Source organism: Arachis stenosperma, chromosome 1, assembly GCF_014773155.1.
Source record: "Arachis stenosperma cultivar V10309 chromosome 1, arast.V10309.gnm1.PFL2, whole genome shotgun sequence".
Classification (NCBI taxonomy): Eukaryota; Viridiplantae; Streptophyta; class Magnoliopsida; order Fabales; family Fabaceae; genus Arachis; species Arachis stenosperma.
Genome location: NC_080377.1, coordinates 47,227,392 through 47,241,868, shown reverse-complemented (window position 1 = coordinate 47,241,868; position 14,477 = coordinate 47,227,392). Strand labels below are relative to the sequence as shown.

The 14,477-nt window shown below is 34.3% G+C and overlaps 2 protein-coding genes across 4 annotated transcripts; one reads left to right on the top strand and one right to left on the bottom strand.

Annotated features, from left to right (window-relative positions):
* Positions 1-1,994: 1,994 nt before the first annotated feature.
* LOC130946838 (uncharacterized) lies at positions 1,995-2,703 on the top strand. The gene is made up of 3 exons (XM_057875714.1): positions 1,995-2,033; positions 2,237-2,482; positions 2,591-2,703. Exons 1-3 carry the CDS (start codon positions 2,029-2,031, stop codon positions 2,667-2,669), a joined length of 330 nt encoding a protein of 109 aa, XP_057731697.1. The 5' UTR covers positions 1,995-2,028; the 3' UTR covers positions 2,670-2,703.
* Positions 2,704-2,933: 230 nt separating this feature from the next.
* On the bottom strand, positions 2,934-7,412 carry LOC130946823 (mitochondrial thiamine diphosphate carrier 2-like). 3 transcript variants are annotated; one of them, XM_057875684.1, is made up of 8 exons: positions 7,112-7,411; positions 6,825-6,972; positions 5,623-5,739; positions 5,094-5,205; positions 4,656-4,783; positions 4,294-4,446; positions 3,507-3,647; positions 2,934-3,301 (listed from the first exon to the last, which is right to left on the bottom strand). In XM_057875684.1, the coding sequence occupies exons 3-8, from the start codon at positions 5,665-5,667 to the stop codon at positions 3,083-3,085; spliced, it is 798 nt and encodes a 265-aa protein (XP_057731667.1). In that variant the 5' UTR covers positions 5,668-5,739; positions 6,825-6,972; positions 7,112-7,411; the 3' UTR covers positions 2,934-3,082. The 3 variants fall into 3 exon arrangements, with proteins under 3 accessions (XP_057731667.1, XP_057731684.1, XP_057731675.1); XM_057875701.1 differs by having other exon boundaries at positions 2,935-3,301; positions 6,818-6,972; positions 7,112-7,231; XM_057875692.1 differs by having other exon boundaries at positions 3,061-3,424; positions 6,818-6,972; positions 7,112-7,412.
* Positions 7,413-14,477: the final 7,065 nt, after the last annotated feature.

Sequence of the window (14,477 nt, the reverse complement as noted above, 5' to 3'; positions counted from 1 at the left end):
TACATTAAAGTGTGCTTTGGTGAATTCTTGTATCAGATTCTTATTTGGCTTATATGCGTAATAAACTTCTCTCCTTGGCTTAAATACGTTTTTTACCCTCAGTTTTATATTAACTCTAAATATATTAAAAGAATTTACTCAATATATTCTAACATTTAACTAATTGCAAACACTTATCCCAAACATATTTACAAAAATTAGAGCACTGATTACTAATATTTTAACGAAACTAAATTTGTGCATAACACAAATAAATAAATTAAGCATACTTACTACTTGATACGCTGCTACCTTATCAATATTATATACTTTTTGTATTTTTTACTCTGCCTTATTTGAATAAAAGCAAAAGGTACTATTGATCGGCAAAATTAATTTTATAAATTACCAATCTATAAATTAATTTTATGTACCATTACCAATCGATTGAAATTGGCAAAACATTCAACTTCATCACCTTCCAATCGATTGGATTACATTACCAATCGATTGAATTTGGCTAAAACTTCAATGTCATCACTTTCCAATCGATTGTATTTGGCAAATCCATGTTGTTTTCGTGAATTCAATCGATTGTTTTGAGGCATTCATTCGATTGGAAAAGTATAAACAATCGATTGGTATAAGCTTTTTACCATTCTACCTTACAACTTTCAATCGATTGTTTTGTGATATAGTGTAAACCAATCGATTGAGTTATCATTCAATCGATTGTTTTGAAAAACCAATCGATTGAATTTCAAAGAAACACGATTTGGAAGCCATGGACGAACGTAACGAGATCAAAGTTAATTTTTTAATCAATTGAAATTATTAGGATGAATGGAGGATATAATTGGTTGTTATTTTTGTATTTGATTGTTAATAAATATAATAGATAATTGATAAAATAATAATTTATAAAATAAAAAACTATTTTTATAATTAAATAAAATATATGGAGTTGATTTGTAATTAAAATTAGTTCAAGGACTACGTAACAATTGATAAAAAAATTCTAAAAACATGTTTTTTACTTGGACCACTAAGTAGTCCAAAGGTTTCTGGACCACCGAATCCTGTGCCAGGTTTTATTTATAGCATCCTTCTCTTCTCAATAGGGTGAAAACTGAAAAGTTGAGAAAAGTTAGACCGTGTCTCACTCTTAATAGGTTAGGCTTGCAATGCAGTTACATGGTTTGAGTCTGTCTCTAAAACTTGTTAAAAGATCTGGTCATTTTTTTAATATTTAGAAAACTAATTTATTTTAAAAAAGTATTTATGTATAATATGCCAAATTCAATATTTACAACAATATTTAAGCTTTTTAAGCATTTAAAATATATAAAGTCGCATTTCATCTAGCATCTGGTAGAATCCAAACACCTCAGACCTCATCATCTTCATTGTTGAAGCTGAAGCCACCCCTCGAACGAGAACCACTTGATGCTGATAAATTCTCTCTTTTATGTATTTTGCTGGATTAGAAAACGGAAAATGTTAGTGGGTAGAGACTTTGGAAGCAGTGATTTTGGACTCAACCTATTTCCATAATTACAATGGCATTACATTTTTTAGTCTTTTTAGTAGCTATTGTTTTGTCTGTGAAGCTTGCCAGTCTTAACTTGCATTTGCAAATGTGGTTGCTGCATAGATAATGCTTGTAATTCTGGTTTTTGTGTGAGGATTTATTGATGCCACTATGATAATTATTTGGATATGATGTGCTGTTATTGTTCTTGGCTTAAGATGGTCGTCCAAGGGTTACTTTTGACAATACTGCTGCAGGCCTTTGTGGTTGAAACGTACATAGGGCCATGCCGAGATTGTGGAATACGAAGCTAGATTCTGGCAGTTATGGGGAGAGGCCAGTTCCTGCAAGTGTGCAATTACGGCAGATCATCCTCTTGCATGAAGGCAAGGCTGTGAGTAGTTATTGACTTTTGTAGTTGGATTGTACTAATATAAGTGCTTGCACTTGGAATTGATCTGTTCATTTTCCAATGTACCACAACAATTCTTTTATTCAAGCCACTATCTGTAAGGTTAATGGAGTAAGCTGAGACTTTGTTGAAACACATATTTATGGACACATTAGTATACAAATGCCCATAAAATACATGTATTTAATGTTTCTCCAAAATGTTGAGACACATATACAATTAATTGGACACAATTTTTTACACTTTATCCCTTATTAATTTTTAAAATAATAATTTTATTTTATCTCAAATCCTAATTTTTTTTCTCTATCCAGAGAGATGCTCACCATCCTCCGTCCTCCCTCCATCTTTCCTCCGCCACTAACCTCTCGCTCAATCATTACTCTTTCTGCCACCGTTACTGCCACTGCATCTCCTCCTTCATCCAGATCTGCCGCCGCTGCTACGTCTCTTCCTTTGTCCATATCTGCGATTGTCGCCTCTCCCCCCTTCGCAGCACCCAGGACCGCCTCTCCCTCTTCCTCTTTTAGTCTGCCATTGCCGCCTTTCTCTCTACCTCGGTTCTTCTCCTTTTACAGATCTGCTCCTCAGTCACCTTCTCTCCTTTCGTTTTTCTTTTTTCTTTTGAAAAGTAAATATTTTTGTTGATTCTTGTGAAATTTTTGCAGGCTGATTTGTGATGAACTATGTGTGATGATAAATCTAGTGGTGGAAATGATGGATAGTAGTGGCAGCAATGGTGGTTAATTTTTTTGTTTTAAAACAAAATTTATTATAGGGATAATATGGACTTTTTTTAATTTTATTGTGTCTTGTTCAATACTTAAATATTTTACCAAACACAATACATATAATTTGTGTCTATGTCTTTAATGTTTATATCTTTGTCTCAAGAATTACAAAAACCAAACACTGCCCTAAGGATCCTCCCCACCCACCAAAAATAAAACTTTTTTTTGCCAAAAATACGAATGTTTAGTCAGGTTTGAAGTTATTTGTACATCTCTAAATCTCAATTATCAACATGATCAATAGTTAAAATATATTAGCATATACCTGCTTCTTGTATATTAAAAGGGGAATTATTTGAGTACAAAAGAATGAGATCCCAGAAAACAAAATCACAAAAAATTTCTCCCCTCAATTTAAGTGTTAAAAAATCAAGTCAAAATTGACTCGAGCCAATCTGATGTCAATTCATATGCTACAAATGTTACAGCACCAGCTGGTGCAGCTTTAACAGTTGATGGGATGATCCCCTTATACAGACCAGCCCAACCTTCTGCCTGTGATATCCGTTTCATGGCGTCAAACATGTTTCTGTACGCACGGTGTTCCACACGAGCTCCATATCTTGGATGCCTTTGCAGACCTTCAATCTGGAGGAAAGAAAGCATGAAGATCCATAACTACATACTCGATGGACGTCCATAACGATAGGGCATGAGAAGCCATTTGTTCAGCATGCGTTCAATGGGTAGGTATGAGCTCAGGATCTAGTTCTAAAGGGGAAGGGAAGAAATAATAAAATAGATTCATAATTACCCTGAAAGAAAGAGGGTCTGTCAGATTCTAAAAATCTACCTGAAATCTTTTCTTGACTACATCAAGTGGATGACAAACAAGCTTAGCGCATGTACCAGCAGCCAACCCACACAGGAAAAGTTGAAAGCTAGATAGGCTATCTTCTCCAATAGCATTTGAGTATTGAGTGTGGTTCCATGCCTACAATTTTCACATAATATGACAATTACAAATGAGGAGATATCAAAGAATCTCTCACTATAAGGAATACTTATAAAGCAAAACATTTATTGGCTGCATGTCAAGGAATTCAATTTTACAACTATATAAACCAAATTTGTACAGTCCCAACTTTGTACAGTCCCATTTTAACATATACCTTATTCTACTATTTCCATACAATTGTTATAAACAAGCTGAAATACACCTGACACAAGGTATGCCTAGATGCATTGCTCTATAATGGCCTCCATATGTAAAACTGACGGAATCAAATGTCTAGATATCTGGAATGTGCTAACATGTGGAAGGTAGACATTAGGAAAGTGAGACATAAAACTGTAAACCTCATATCTGCATAAACTCATCATAGGATTCCAAATAGCTTATCAATGCATTTCATATAATTCTAGATCTTACAGATTCATTTCACTTAAACCAAGATTGTAATATTACAGCACTGAAGAGACACACATACTAGAATGACAAAAATGCTGAATATTAGAGAACCAAAAAAATGAAACTAAGTTACTCTGTTTTCAACTTTCAACATGATTGGCGGCATTTAATGCATGCAGGGAACAATCATGTCAATAGAAAACAAATAGAAAAAGGACTGAGATTTTACCATAGCCCAACGTTTAAACGTATCGTAAGTACCAAATTGTAGGCCTGCATAAGGTATAATCTCAACTAGCGTTGGTGACAGTCCGGCATACAAGCCAGAGAAACCACGAGTCTTAACAATGTCAACGAATGCTGACCTCATGTTTGGATAAACCTAGATGATGGGAAAACATTAGCATAGCATAGTTATTAACTCAAATCACGAATAACCTCATTATATGCATTCAAAAGGTTAAAAATTCTATTGTCAAAGACCAGGAGCTCAGTCTTTTCAATTCTTCTGTTTTTCTGACCTCTGCAGGGTGAAACACAAAATTACATTACATTAATTTATTTCAAATCCTCATTTAATAATGTTGATACCTTCGGTTCACCTTGAGAAGCTAATATGGTTCGAAGGAGATCAAAAGGATATGATCCTACAGTAGCTGTACACCCAGCTAATGCCCCACTCACATAGGATAGATAAGGGCTCAAATTAATGTGATTCTCTGCAGAAACAGAAAGCAAGCAATGAGCAACATACACCTACAACAGGAAATTTATGATAATTATTTATAAACTGCACAGGGACGCAGGTTTTGGTCTGCATATATAGTTTATGCTACAGAAAGCATCCTACCCTAAAGTGACTTGCAAAAATAATTCAGCAAATGAAGTTTGACATTATGGTAAAATATGCGGACCTACATTTTCAAAAATTATCGATAATAATGTGAGAAATCTAGGAGATAGGTTCACACTGCTCATCAGGCTAATATGTTGGGCTAAGAAATAACAGTTGAAAACAAAACTGAATACCTGATTTGGAAGAACCAGAGGCAAAAGATTTTAACTTGTGCAAAACTGTGAACTGTATGGATGTATATGGCATAACCATGAGCAAAGCTGGTACATTGCCCCGCCAAAAACCCTGTAACATGTCGCACACAAAAAATGATAATACACAATTACACATTTTTTCCATCGAAAAATGGTTGGCAAAAAACCTCTAGGAAACTACTTTAAGAATAAGCATTATCGGGAAAGGGTAGCCTAGTGCTTAAGGTTCCTACCTAATGTGATATGGGGAGAATATAAGTGTGTATTCTTAACCCCCACTAATGGACAAACTATTCTATTACTCCAACCCATGACTTATAGGCCACAAGGCAGCAACCTTGTTACAGTAAAGCTCTTCCTCTCGATGCAAGCAAGCGCTATCACATAAAATAATTTCACCAACAACTATTTGGTAACAGTTCAAGGGGACTACAAATGCAGCACCAGAATTAACAGTGAAAGAGCAGTAGGCAATTTAACCATAATTATAAAAGCTTAGTTATTTTACCCGTATGCCTTCTTCTCTAAAGATATCTTTGCTTGCTTGAAGCATGCCAGTATATTTTGATGGTGCAGAAATTTCCTTGCGTAGTAAAGCCCATGAAGATGTGGGCTCGAGTTGAACCTGAAAATAAATGGGAAAAGCATTCTTCAGCTCAATACTTGATATGATAACGGAGCAGGAGATAATGAATAGCCATGACTCTCCAGAATCCTATATCTCATAAAAGTTAAAAACATTACATAGTGCATAGACACAAATCACACTGAAACATGCCAAACCCCATGTTAACGCAATTATCCTAACGTCACATGATTTTTTAAGAACAATAATGGCAACCACTGAGAAATCCATGGTACATTAACTAAGTAATTGGAAATGTTTTGATGGCCATGAATGAATATAATTCTCTAAATGGTCAATAGACCATTTTTTGTTTGCTGAGGGTATGTTGAAAGGAAAATAACTACATGAAGCCATATTTTCAATTTCCAGCCACACATCTATAATCAAGCAACAACAAAGCAAATTATACTCCATACATTTCACACCAGATTGTATATATCACACCCATGATTGCAACAAGAACTACATAGTCATTTAGCCATACTCTTTCCAAATTCCAACCAGTTAAACTTTAGGTGAGCCGCATCACATCAAAGTAAAAGTGGAACAGATTACCAAAACAAAGCCCATTGTGACATAAATGATATAATGGCACACCCTGGAAATTGATTCTCTGCCATATGCTATTCATTAGTTACAAAATCAAAAACTGGTTTCCAGCAAAATTTTGACAGTGACATGAGTCTTTGCCAAGCAGTATACATCTCCCTAAAATATTTTTTTAAAAAAATAACTATATAAAAAAATTGCCAGGCTAATGTTTGTCCCCAAGTTCCATTCTGTCTCTATTTAGTGAAGTTTCAGCAGCTCTTACCAAACTGTATATGAGACACCATCTTCAATACTCAATAGTTCTAGAACCTAGAAGAAGCAAGTTTTAATAGTGTTTGAATTCTCAATGTACCGGTTTTTGTACTTCCCCTTGCTTATTAATTACTCTATCCACTATTTCATACCCCTCTATATATCATACAAAATTAGCAATAATCTTCTTATGATTACTTTTGTAAATGCAGCATAAAACACAAGTATGAATATGACAAAAAAAATGATCATGATAAGAAAAAGAGTTGACCTGGAACCTAATCTTAATAACATCAAGGGGAGAGGTAACTGTTCTTGATATAGCACCAGAAATAGCTCCAGCAGAGGAATCAATCAACGCTCTCTTCAGCTGGCTCGGCTCTTCCTCCTCCATTGCCATACTCTCTTCCCTTTTCCAACTACCACCTACAACAAATCGTCAAAACAGTTCATTCTTTTGACCCATTGACAAAATAAAAATAAAAAAATCGAGGACATGGATTGAGAAAATTAGGGTTTCTTTCTTAATTGGGTAAAAACGGCAACGTTTTGGAGGGGAACTCACCGACAATCGAGGACGGGGAAGGAGGCAATGGAGAAGGACGCAGGCATTTAGAGAGAGAAAGAAAAACGGTATTTGATTGGTTGAATTGAATTGAAGACTGTCTAAGAGATTTGTTTGAAGGAATTTAGAAGAGTCCAAGGAAGAAAGAAACTAATTTATTTGTTGTAATAACTAAAAAAATAAATAAATTATGGGTTGAGTTGAGTTGTGATGGAGAGAGTGATTCTGGGAATGAAGTCAAGCTTTTAGTTGTTCTTCTTTTTGCTGTTTGGTACGGGTCAAGATTCTTTCCTACTTTGCAATCTTCTATACTTTTCTATTTTTCTGTTTTTTTTTTAACTAAAATTTAAAATAATATACTTGCATGAAAAACAAGAGAGACTTCAAAGTTTAAACAAGAGAATTTATCACGCGTCAAAACTCAAAACCCAAAAAAGAAGATTAAAAAAAAATTTGTTAAAACTAGTCAAAATCAAAATTCAAAAGTCATCCTGTCATGCACACAGACAATCCCTATTTTGGTCAGAATAAATAATCTACTAAGTTTAAAATATAATAAAGGTTAAAATTTTTTCAAAATAAATTAATAATTTAGTATACTTATACATTAGCACAAATTGTAGTGATATTTTTATGAAAATATTTTTATATGAAAATGATATAACAAATAGTTAGATAATGCAGTTAAATATATTTAGTCAAATATTTTAAATTATGAAAAATTTTTAAAGGTTAATAATTTTTAGTATTTTTTTGTTAATATTTGATTAATACAAATACTAAATTATCTTTAGTAAATATAATTTATAGATGTAAATTATGAGTGCAAACTGTATTAATTTATATGTGTAAAATTTTAGTAAATATAAGTCAAAATTATATGCTTTTTGTATATAAAATTTCTGTAAATATAAGTACAAATTATTAATAGTCCAGTGCTAATAAAAATAATAACATTTACTGATAATATTGCATTACTTTTAAATTATTTAACAATTTATAATATTACTTTTATATAAAAATATTTTTGTTAAAGTAACCACCTCCTTATAAAGCTACGTAGAGAGATATGGTGATAACTAATAAGAGATTTAGATAACTTGTATGCATTTTCAGAAAATAGTTTTCTTTTATGATAAATTATATGCTTTTTTTTGTTAAATATTATATGCCTTTTGTTATTAAGGATAAATATTTTGTGCAAGATTAAAAAAATAGAAATTAATATTTGTTAATGATCATGTTGAATTAGATAAAGAGAGAGAAAATCAGTTAGTTAGTTAAGTTGTTTCTCTTTCTTATAAAATTGTAATCTATTCTTGTGTAATTAACTTTGCCTAATGCATTAGTACATGAGCATAAATGTTGCAATTTTGATTATGACAGACACACTAATAACAATTCATGCAATACAAAATTTTATCTCAAATTATTCTTCTCTATCTCATTCAAACTTCATCATGGTATTCAGAGTTTAGGAAAAAGATCCATGACATCTATCAATTATCATTTCTTTTTCATCCTCTACCTCCACCACCTCTCTTTCTGTACCCGTCATTGACAAGCTCAATGATGACAATCATAGAACATCGCAGAAGCTTGCATTTCACGTCATTCATGCCAACAAACTTGGTAATCATCTTGATTCCTCAAAAACTCCATCACAATTTGAGAATGATGCTGCACGAACTGCAGGTATTGAATCTACTTTTTTACTGATTGGAAGGTTAAAGATCACAACTTAATGATATGAATTTTTAATTTTATGGATCTGTCATTCAAAAATCAAATACTTGATTGTGAGTATATACATCAAGCTTGGGTAATAATTCAAGAATATTTTACAAAGATTTCCAAGATTCGGGTACAACAACTTAAAGCACAACTCAAACTTATTCGCAAACAAGGTATCGAAGCAGCTGAATATCTGAAAAAAGATTTGCTGTAATTATAGATGATTTAACAGAAGAGTATGCCATGTATATTTCTTTCATCATGCCTAAATATGATTCATTGTCTTTGATTGAGATTGAAGGTATATTACTATATTACTTGCACATAGAAAGAGTCCAAAAAATAAAATTAGGGACTAATGGCTATACATGCAAATTATGTTCAAGCTCCATCACAATTTGGTAGAGGAACTTGCAAGAACTCCTTTGGTGGAATGGACGCAGTGAAAGATTCTTTGGTAGAGAAGGTAGGTTCTCGAATATAGATGCTAGACCTCAATGTCAAGTTTGCTAAAGATTTGGCCATACAACTATGACATGCTTTCATCACTTTGATTCTTCTTGTCAACATACTCCTCTTGTATTCAACTCATCAACAACATGACAACCTTAACCTCCTCTATCAATCTTTCATACACCTCGAGCATATTTGGCTACTCCATCTACTCTCACTGATTCTTCTTGGTTGCCAGATACTAGTGCAAACCACCATATCACTGGTGATGCACATCATATGCTTACATCATCTGCATATAATGGATCAAATCAAATCTTGCTAGGTAATGGCAAAGGTAGTAGAATTTCACATTATGAAAAATTATTTTTAGTTAGCCTTATACATAAAAAGCTTTCTTATTAGATAAACTATTTCTCTCTCCTGAAATCACATATAATCTTGTGAGTATTCAAAAATTTGCTGCTGATAATCATTGCTACTTTGAATTTCATCATGATGCTTGTCTTATAAAATTTTGGAAAACTCAGAAAATGCTTCTTTGGAGCACACCTAAGCAAGGCATTTATGTTTTTGATTGTGTGGCTGTGACATCTTCTAATTCTACCTGTTATAATCTTGCTCCTATTTCTGATAAAAATAATAATTTTTATTTCTTTGATTCCAACTCTAGCAATTCCTAGGGACTTAATAGCGAAAATTGACTCTTACACACACTGGCATCACAGACTTGAACAATGTGCATCCAAGACTATTCTCAATGTAATGAATAAATACAATGTGAATTCTTCTTCTAAAATTGTTCCTTCCAATGTATGTGAATTTTGTTGCAATGCTAAAATGCATCTCCTTCCCTTCTTTATTGATTCTTTTAATGTTTTTGCACCTTTAGAAATAGTATATGGTGACATTTTGATACGGATTTTCGGAAACTACTATCGATAAGTGCACCAATTCGTATCAAGTAATACTACAGGAATGGGTTATTGTTCCTACGAGGATTAACGGTCTAAGAAAACAACGGTCAATTGATTAATCTAGTCAGACAATCAAAATTTAGGATTTTAGAATTCCTTAACATAAAAAACAGTAAATAAAATACAGTAAATAATAAATGATTGAGAGAGTAATATGATTAAAAGAGTTAACGTTTCAGAAATGTTGAACTTCAGGAAGAATGCTTTTCACTCTTTACTTTAATCATGCAAGATGTATCTATGGCAAATCATTAGTAATCAAATCCCAATCCCTTGATAATTTAATTTCTCTTAACTTAATAAACTACCAATTTTTTGATTAATTGATTATGAAAAAAGGTGAAGTACGTTCATTGATTTATAAACCACACAATTCACAAGAGTTAACCCTAGTTGATTCGATATCACTTATCAAGTCTAGTTTCAAAAACTTAAAGAATTGTGAGAAAGAGTTTTCAAGCTTAATTCCAAAAACTAAGTTTTCCAATATGATCATTAGAATTTATTTAAGATTAGAACTATTTTTCAATAGATTCAAACCCTTGTGATGAAGAACGAAAGACTCTTTCTTGAGAAATTATCAATGCATTAATCAAAAGTAGAAAAGCTATAACATTAGTCATTAGAATCAACAGAGCTCTTAACCTTAACCAAGGAGATTACTCGTATTAAGCTTCAAAACAAAAAACAATATCTAAAAAATGGCCAAAAGGTCCTGTCCAAGTTTTTTAGAAGCCTTTATTTTATACTAAACCTAAAACAAAACCTAAAATTCAAATTCAAACTTCATTAAAACAGAATCAAATCAAATCTTTCACAATTAATCTTCAGTTCTCATTGTGATTTAGGTCCAAAACTTAGTGATTCAATCTTTTTGCATGCAATGTAGGCTTGGGTGATACTTAAAGTGCTTGTGGATTCTTGGGCCTTGGGCGTGTGGCACCCCCACCCATTGAAGTGTTGCACGCCAATCTTTTCAAGCCCCTAGGAAGCAGCTCCTTGGGCGTGTGGCACACCCGCTCTTTGACATGTTGCACGCCAATTTCTTCAAGTCCCTGGGAGTAACCATCTTGAGCATGTGGCACGCCCACTTCTTGACATGTTGCACGCCAATTTTTAACATTGGATGAGGCTTCGAAGGTGTGTAGAAACGTCACACCCTTGTTGATTGGCGTGTGGCACGCCATAAATTGGTTCATCCTTGAGGTCCATCCCTGGGTGTGTGGCATGCCCTAGCCTTGGTGTGTTGCATGCTCACTTCCTTTCCTGGCCTGGGAGCCCTTCCTTAGGCATATAGCATTCCCAACCTTCGCGTGTTGCATGACCACTTTCTTGCTTGAACTGCCTTGTATTGAGCCTCTGAAAAGTTAGTTAAACATGCCATGCCCTTGCAATGGCATGTGGTATGCCACCTTCTCCCTTGGTTCTTCTTTCGGCGTGTGGCATGCCCTCTTGCTAGCGTGTTGCACACTACCTCAAATCTTGAATCATGGGAGCTAATGAGCGGATAATTTATACGCTTTTTGGCATTGTTTTTAGTATGTTTTAGTTAGTTTTTATTATATTTTTATTAGTTTTTAGTTAAAATTTACTTTTCTGGACTTTACTATGAGTTTGTGTGTTTTTCTGTGATTTCAGGTATTTTCTGGCTGAAATTGAGGGACCTGAGCAAAAATCTGATTCAGAGGCTGAAAAGGACTGCAGATGCTGAAAAGGACTGCAGATGCTGTTGGATTCTGACCTCCCTGCACTCGAAGTGGATTTTCTGGAGCTACAGAAGCCCAATTGGCGGAATCTCAACTGCGTTGGAAAGTAGAAATCCTGGGCTTTCCAAAAATGTATAATAGTCCATACTTTCCCCGAGATTTGATGGCCCAAACCGGTGTTCCAAATAAGCTCAAAACTGCCCGGCATTTAACGCCGGAACTGGCACAAGAATGGGAGTTAAACGCCCAAACTGGCACCAAAGCTGGCGTTTAACTCCAAGAAAAGTCTCTACACATAGAAGCTTCAATGCTCAGCCCAAGCACACACCAAGTGGGCCCGGAAGTGGATTTTTATGTCATTTACTCATCTTTGTAAACCTTAGGCTACTAGTTCTTTATAAATAAGACCTTTTGCTATTGTATTTTCATCTTGGTTCTTCTGGTTCCCTCTTTGGGGCCGAAGCCAATGATCACTTTTGTTCTTATGTATTTTCAATGGTGGAGTTTTTACACACCATAGATTAAGGTGTGGAGCTCTGCTGTACCTCGAGTATTAATGCAATTACTATTGTTCTTCTATTCAATTCAGCTTGTTCTTATTCTAAGATATTCATTCGTACCCAAGAACATGATGAATGTGATGATTATGTGACGCTCATCATCATTCTCACTTATGAACGCATGCCTGACAACCACTCCCGTTTTACAAGCAAACAAGGCTTGAATGTTTATCTCTTGGATTCCTTAATCAGGATCTTCGTGGTATAAGCTAGAATTGATGGCGGCATTCAAGAGAATCCGGAAGGTCTAAACCTTGTCTGTGGTATTCTGAGTAGGATTCAATGATTGAATGACTGTGACGAGCTTCAAACTCCTGAAGGCTGGGCGTTAGTGACAGACGCAAAAGAATCAATGGATTCTATTCCAACCTGATTGAGAACCGACAGATAATTAGCCGTGCCGTGACAGGGTGCGTTGAACATTTTCACTGAGAGGACGGAACTGTAGCCACCGACAACGGTGATGCCCAACATACAGCTTGCCATGGAAAGGAGTAAGAATGATTGAATGAAAATAGTAGGAAAGCAGAGAGACGGAAGGGACAAAGCATCTCCATTCGCTTATCTGAAGTTCTCACCAATGAATTACATAAGTATCTCTATCTTTACTTTATGCTTTATTCATATATCATCCATAACCATTTGAATCTGCCTGACTAAGATTTACAAGGTGACCATAGCTTGCTTCATACCAACAATCTCCGTGGGATCGACCCTTACTCGCGTAAGGTTTATTACTTGGACGACCCAGTGCACTTGCTGGTTAGTTGTGCGAAGTTGTGAAACTATGTTTAGACCATGGTATTGAGCACCAAGTTTTTGGAGCCATTACCGGGGACTGTTTGAGTTGTGAAAAGAATGAATCACAATTTCGTGCACCAAGTTTTTGGCGCCGTTGCCGGGGATTGTTGAGTTTGGACAACTGACGGTTCATCTTGTTGCTTAGATTAGGTATTTTTCTTCAGAGTTCTTAAGAATGAATTCTAATATTTTAAGGTGATGTTCTTATCATCACCAAAGCTGATTGATTTTCATCAATTTAGCTCTTGAATGCAATGTCCTGCTAAAGCTTGGCTAGCCATGTCTAATTTCTTTAGACTGAAGCTTTAGACTAACATTGCATGATTCCTGGAATTCTCATTAAGAATTTTGATACCTTTATTTTCTTTTCCACTTAATTTTTGAAAAAATCCAAAAAATTCACAAAATCATAAAAATCAAAAATACTTTTATGTTCCTTATTTGAGTCTAGTGTCTCATTTTAAGTTTGGTGTCAATTGCATGTTTCTGTTCTTCTTGCATTATCGAATTCATTCATGTGTCTTAATTGATCTTCAAGTTGTTCTTGATGATTTCCTTGTTATGATCTTTAAATTCTCTTGACCTGAGTGTTTTGTTGTTTCTCATATGCATTCTCATTTTGTTAGTGTCAATGGTATACAAACTGCTAAGTTTGGTGTCTTGCATGCATTGTTATTTGATTTTAGTTACATTTTGATTATTAAATATCCAAATTTTTTTTAATTTGTGTCTTTTCAAGTCAATAATACAGAGAATTGAAGATTCAGAATATACAGCAGAGGAATTACACAGAAAAAGCTGGGCGTTCAAAACGCCTAGTGAAGAAGGCAAACTGGCGTTTAAACGCCAGCCAAGGTGCCTGGTTGGCCGTTTAACGCCCAAAAGGGTAGTGTTTTGGGCGTTAAACGCCAGAATGGATACCATTCTAGGCGTTTAACACCAGGATGGCACAAGAGGGAAGATTTTGTTTTTAACTCAAATTTTTTTCAAGTTTTCAAAATTTTTCAAAATCAAATCTTTTTCAAATCATATCTTTTCAATCATATGTTTTCAAAATCAATTTCTTTCCATTTTCAAAAATACTTGCTATCAATTAATGATTTGATTCAACATTTCAAGTATGTTGCCTTTTCTG

Coding starts and splice junctions, on each gene's coding strand:
- LOC130946823 (XM_057875701.1), bottom strand. CDS start 6,946: ATGGCAATGGAGGAGGAAGAGCCGAGCCAGCTGAAGAGAGCGTTGATT. Junction 4,784..5,093: donor CTCTGGTTCTTCCAAATCAG/GTATTCAGTTTT, acceptor CTGTTTCTGCAG/AGAATCACATTAATTTGAGC. Junction 3,648..4,293: donor CGTTTAAACGTTGGGCTATG/GTAAAATCTCAG, acceptor TGAAAATTGTAG/GCATGGAACCACACTCAATA.
- LOC130946838 (XM_057875714.1), top strand. Junction 2,483..2,590: donor CCGCCTTTCTCTCTACCTCG/GTTCTTCTCCTT, acceptor AAATTTTTGCAG/GCTGATTTGTGATGAACTAT.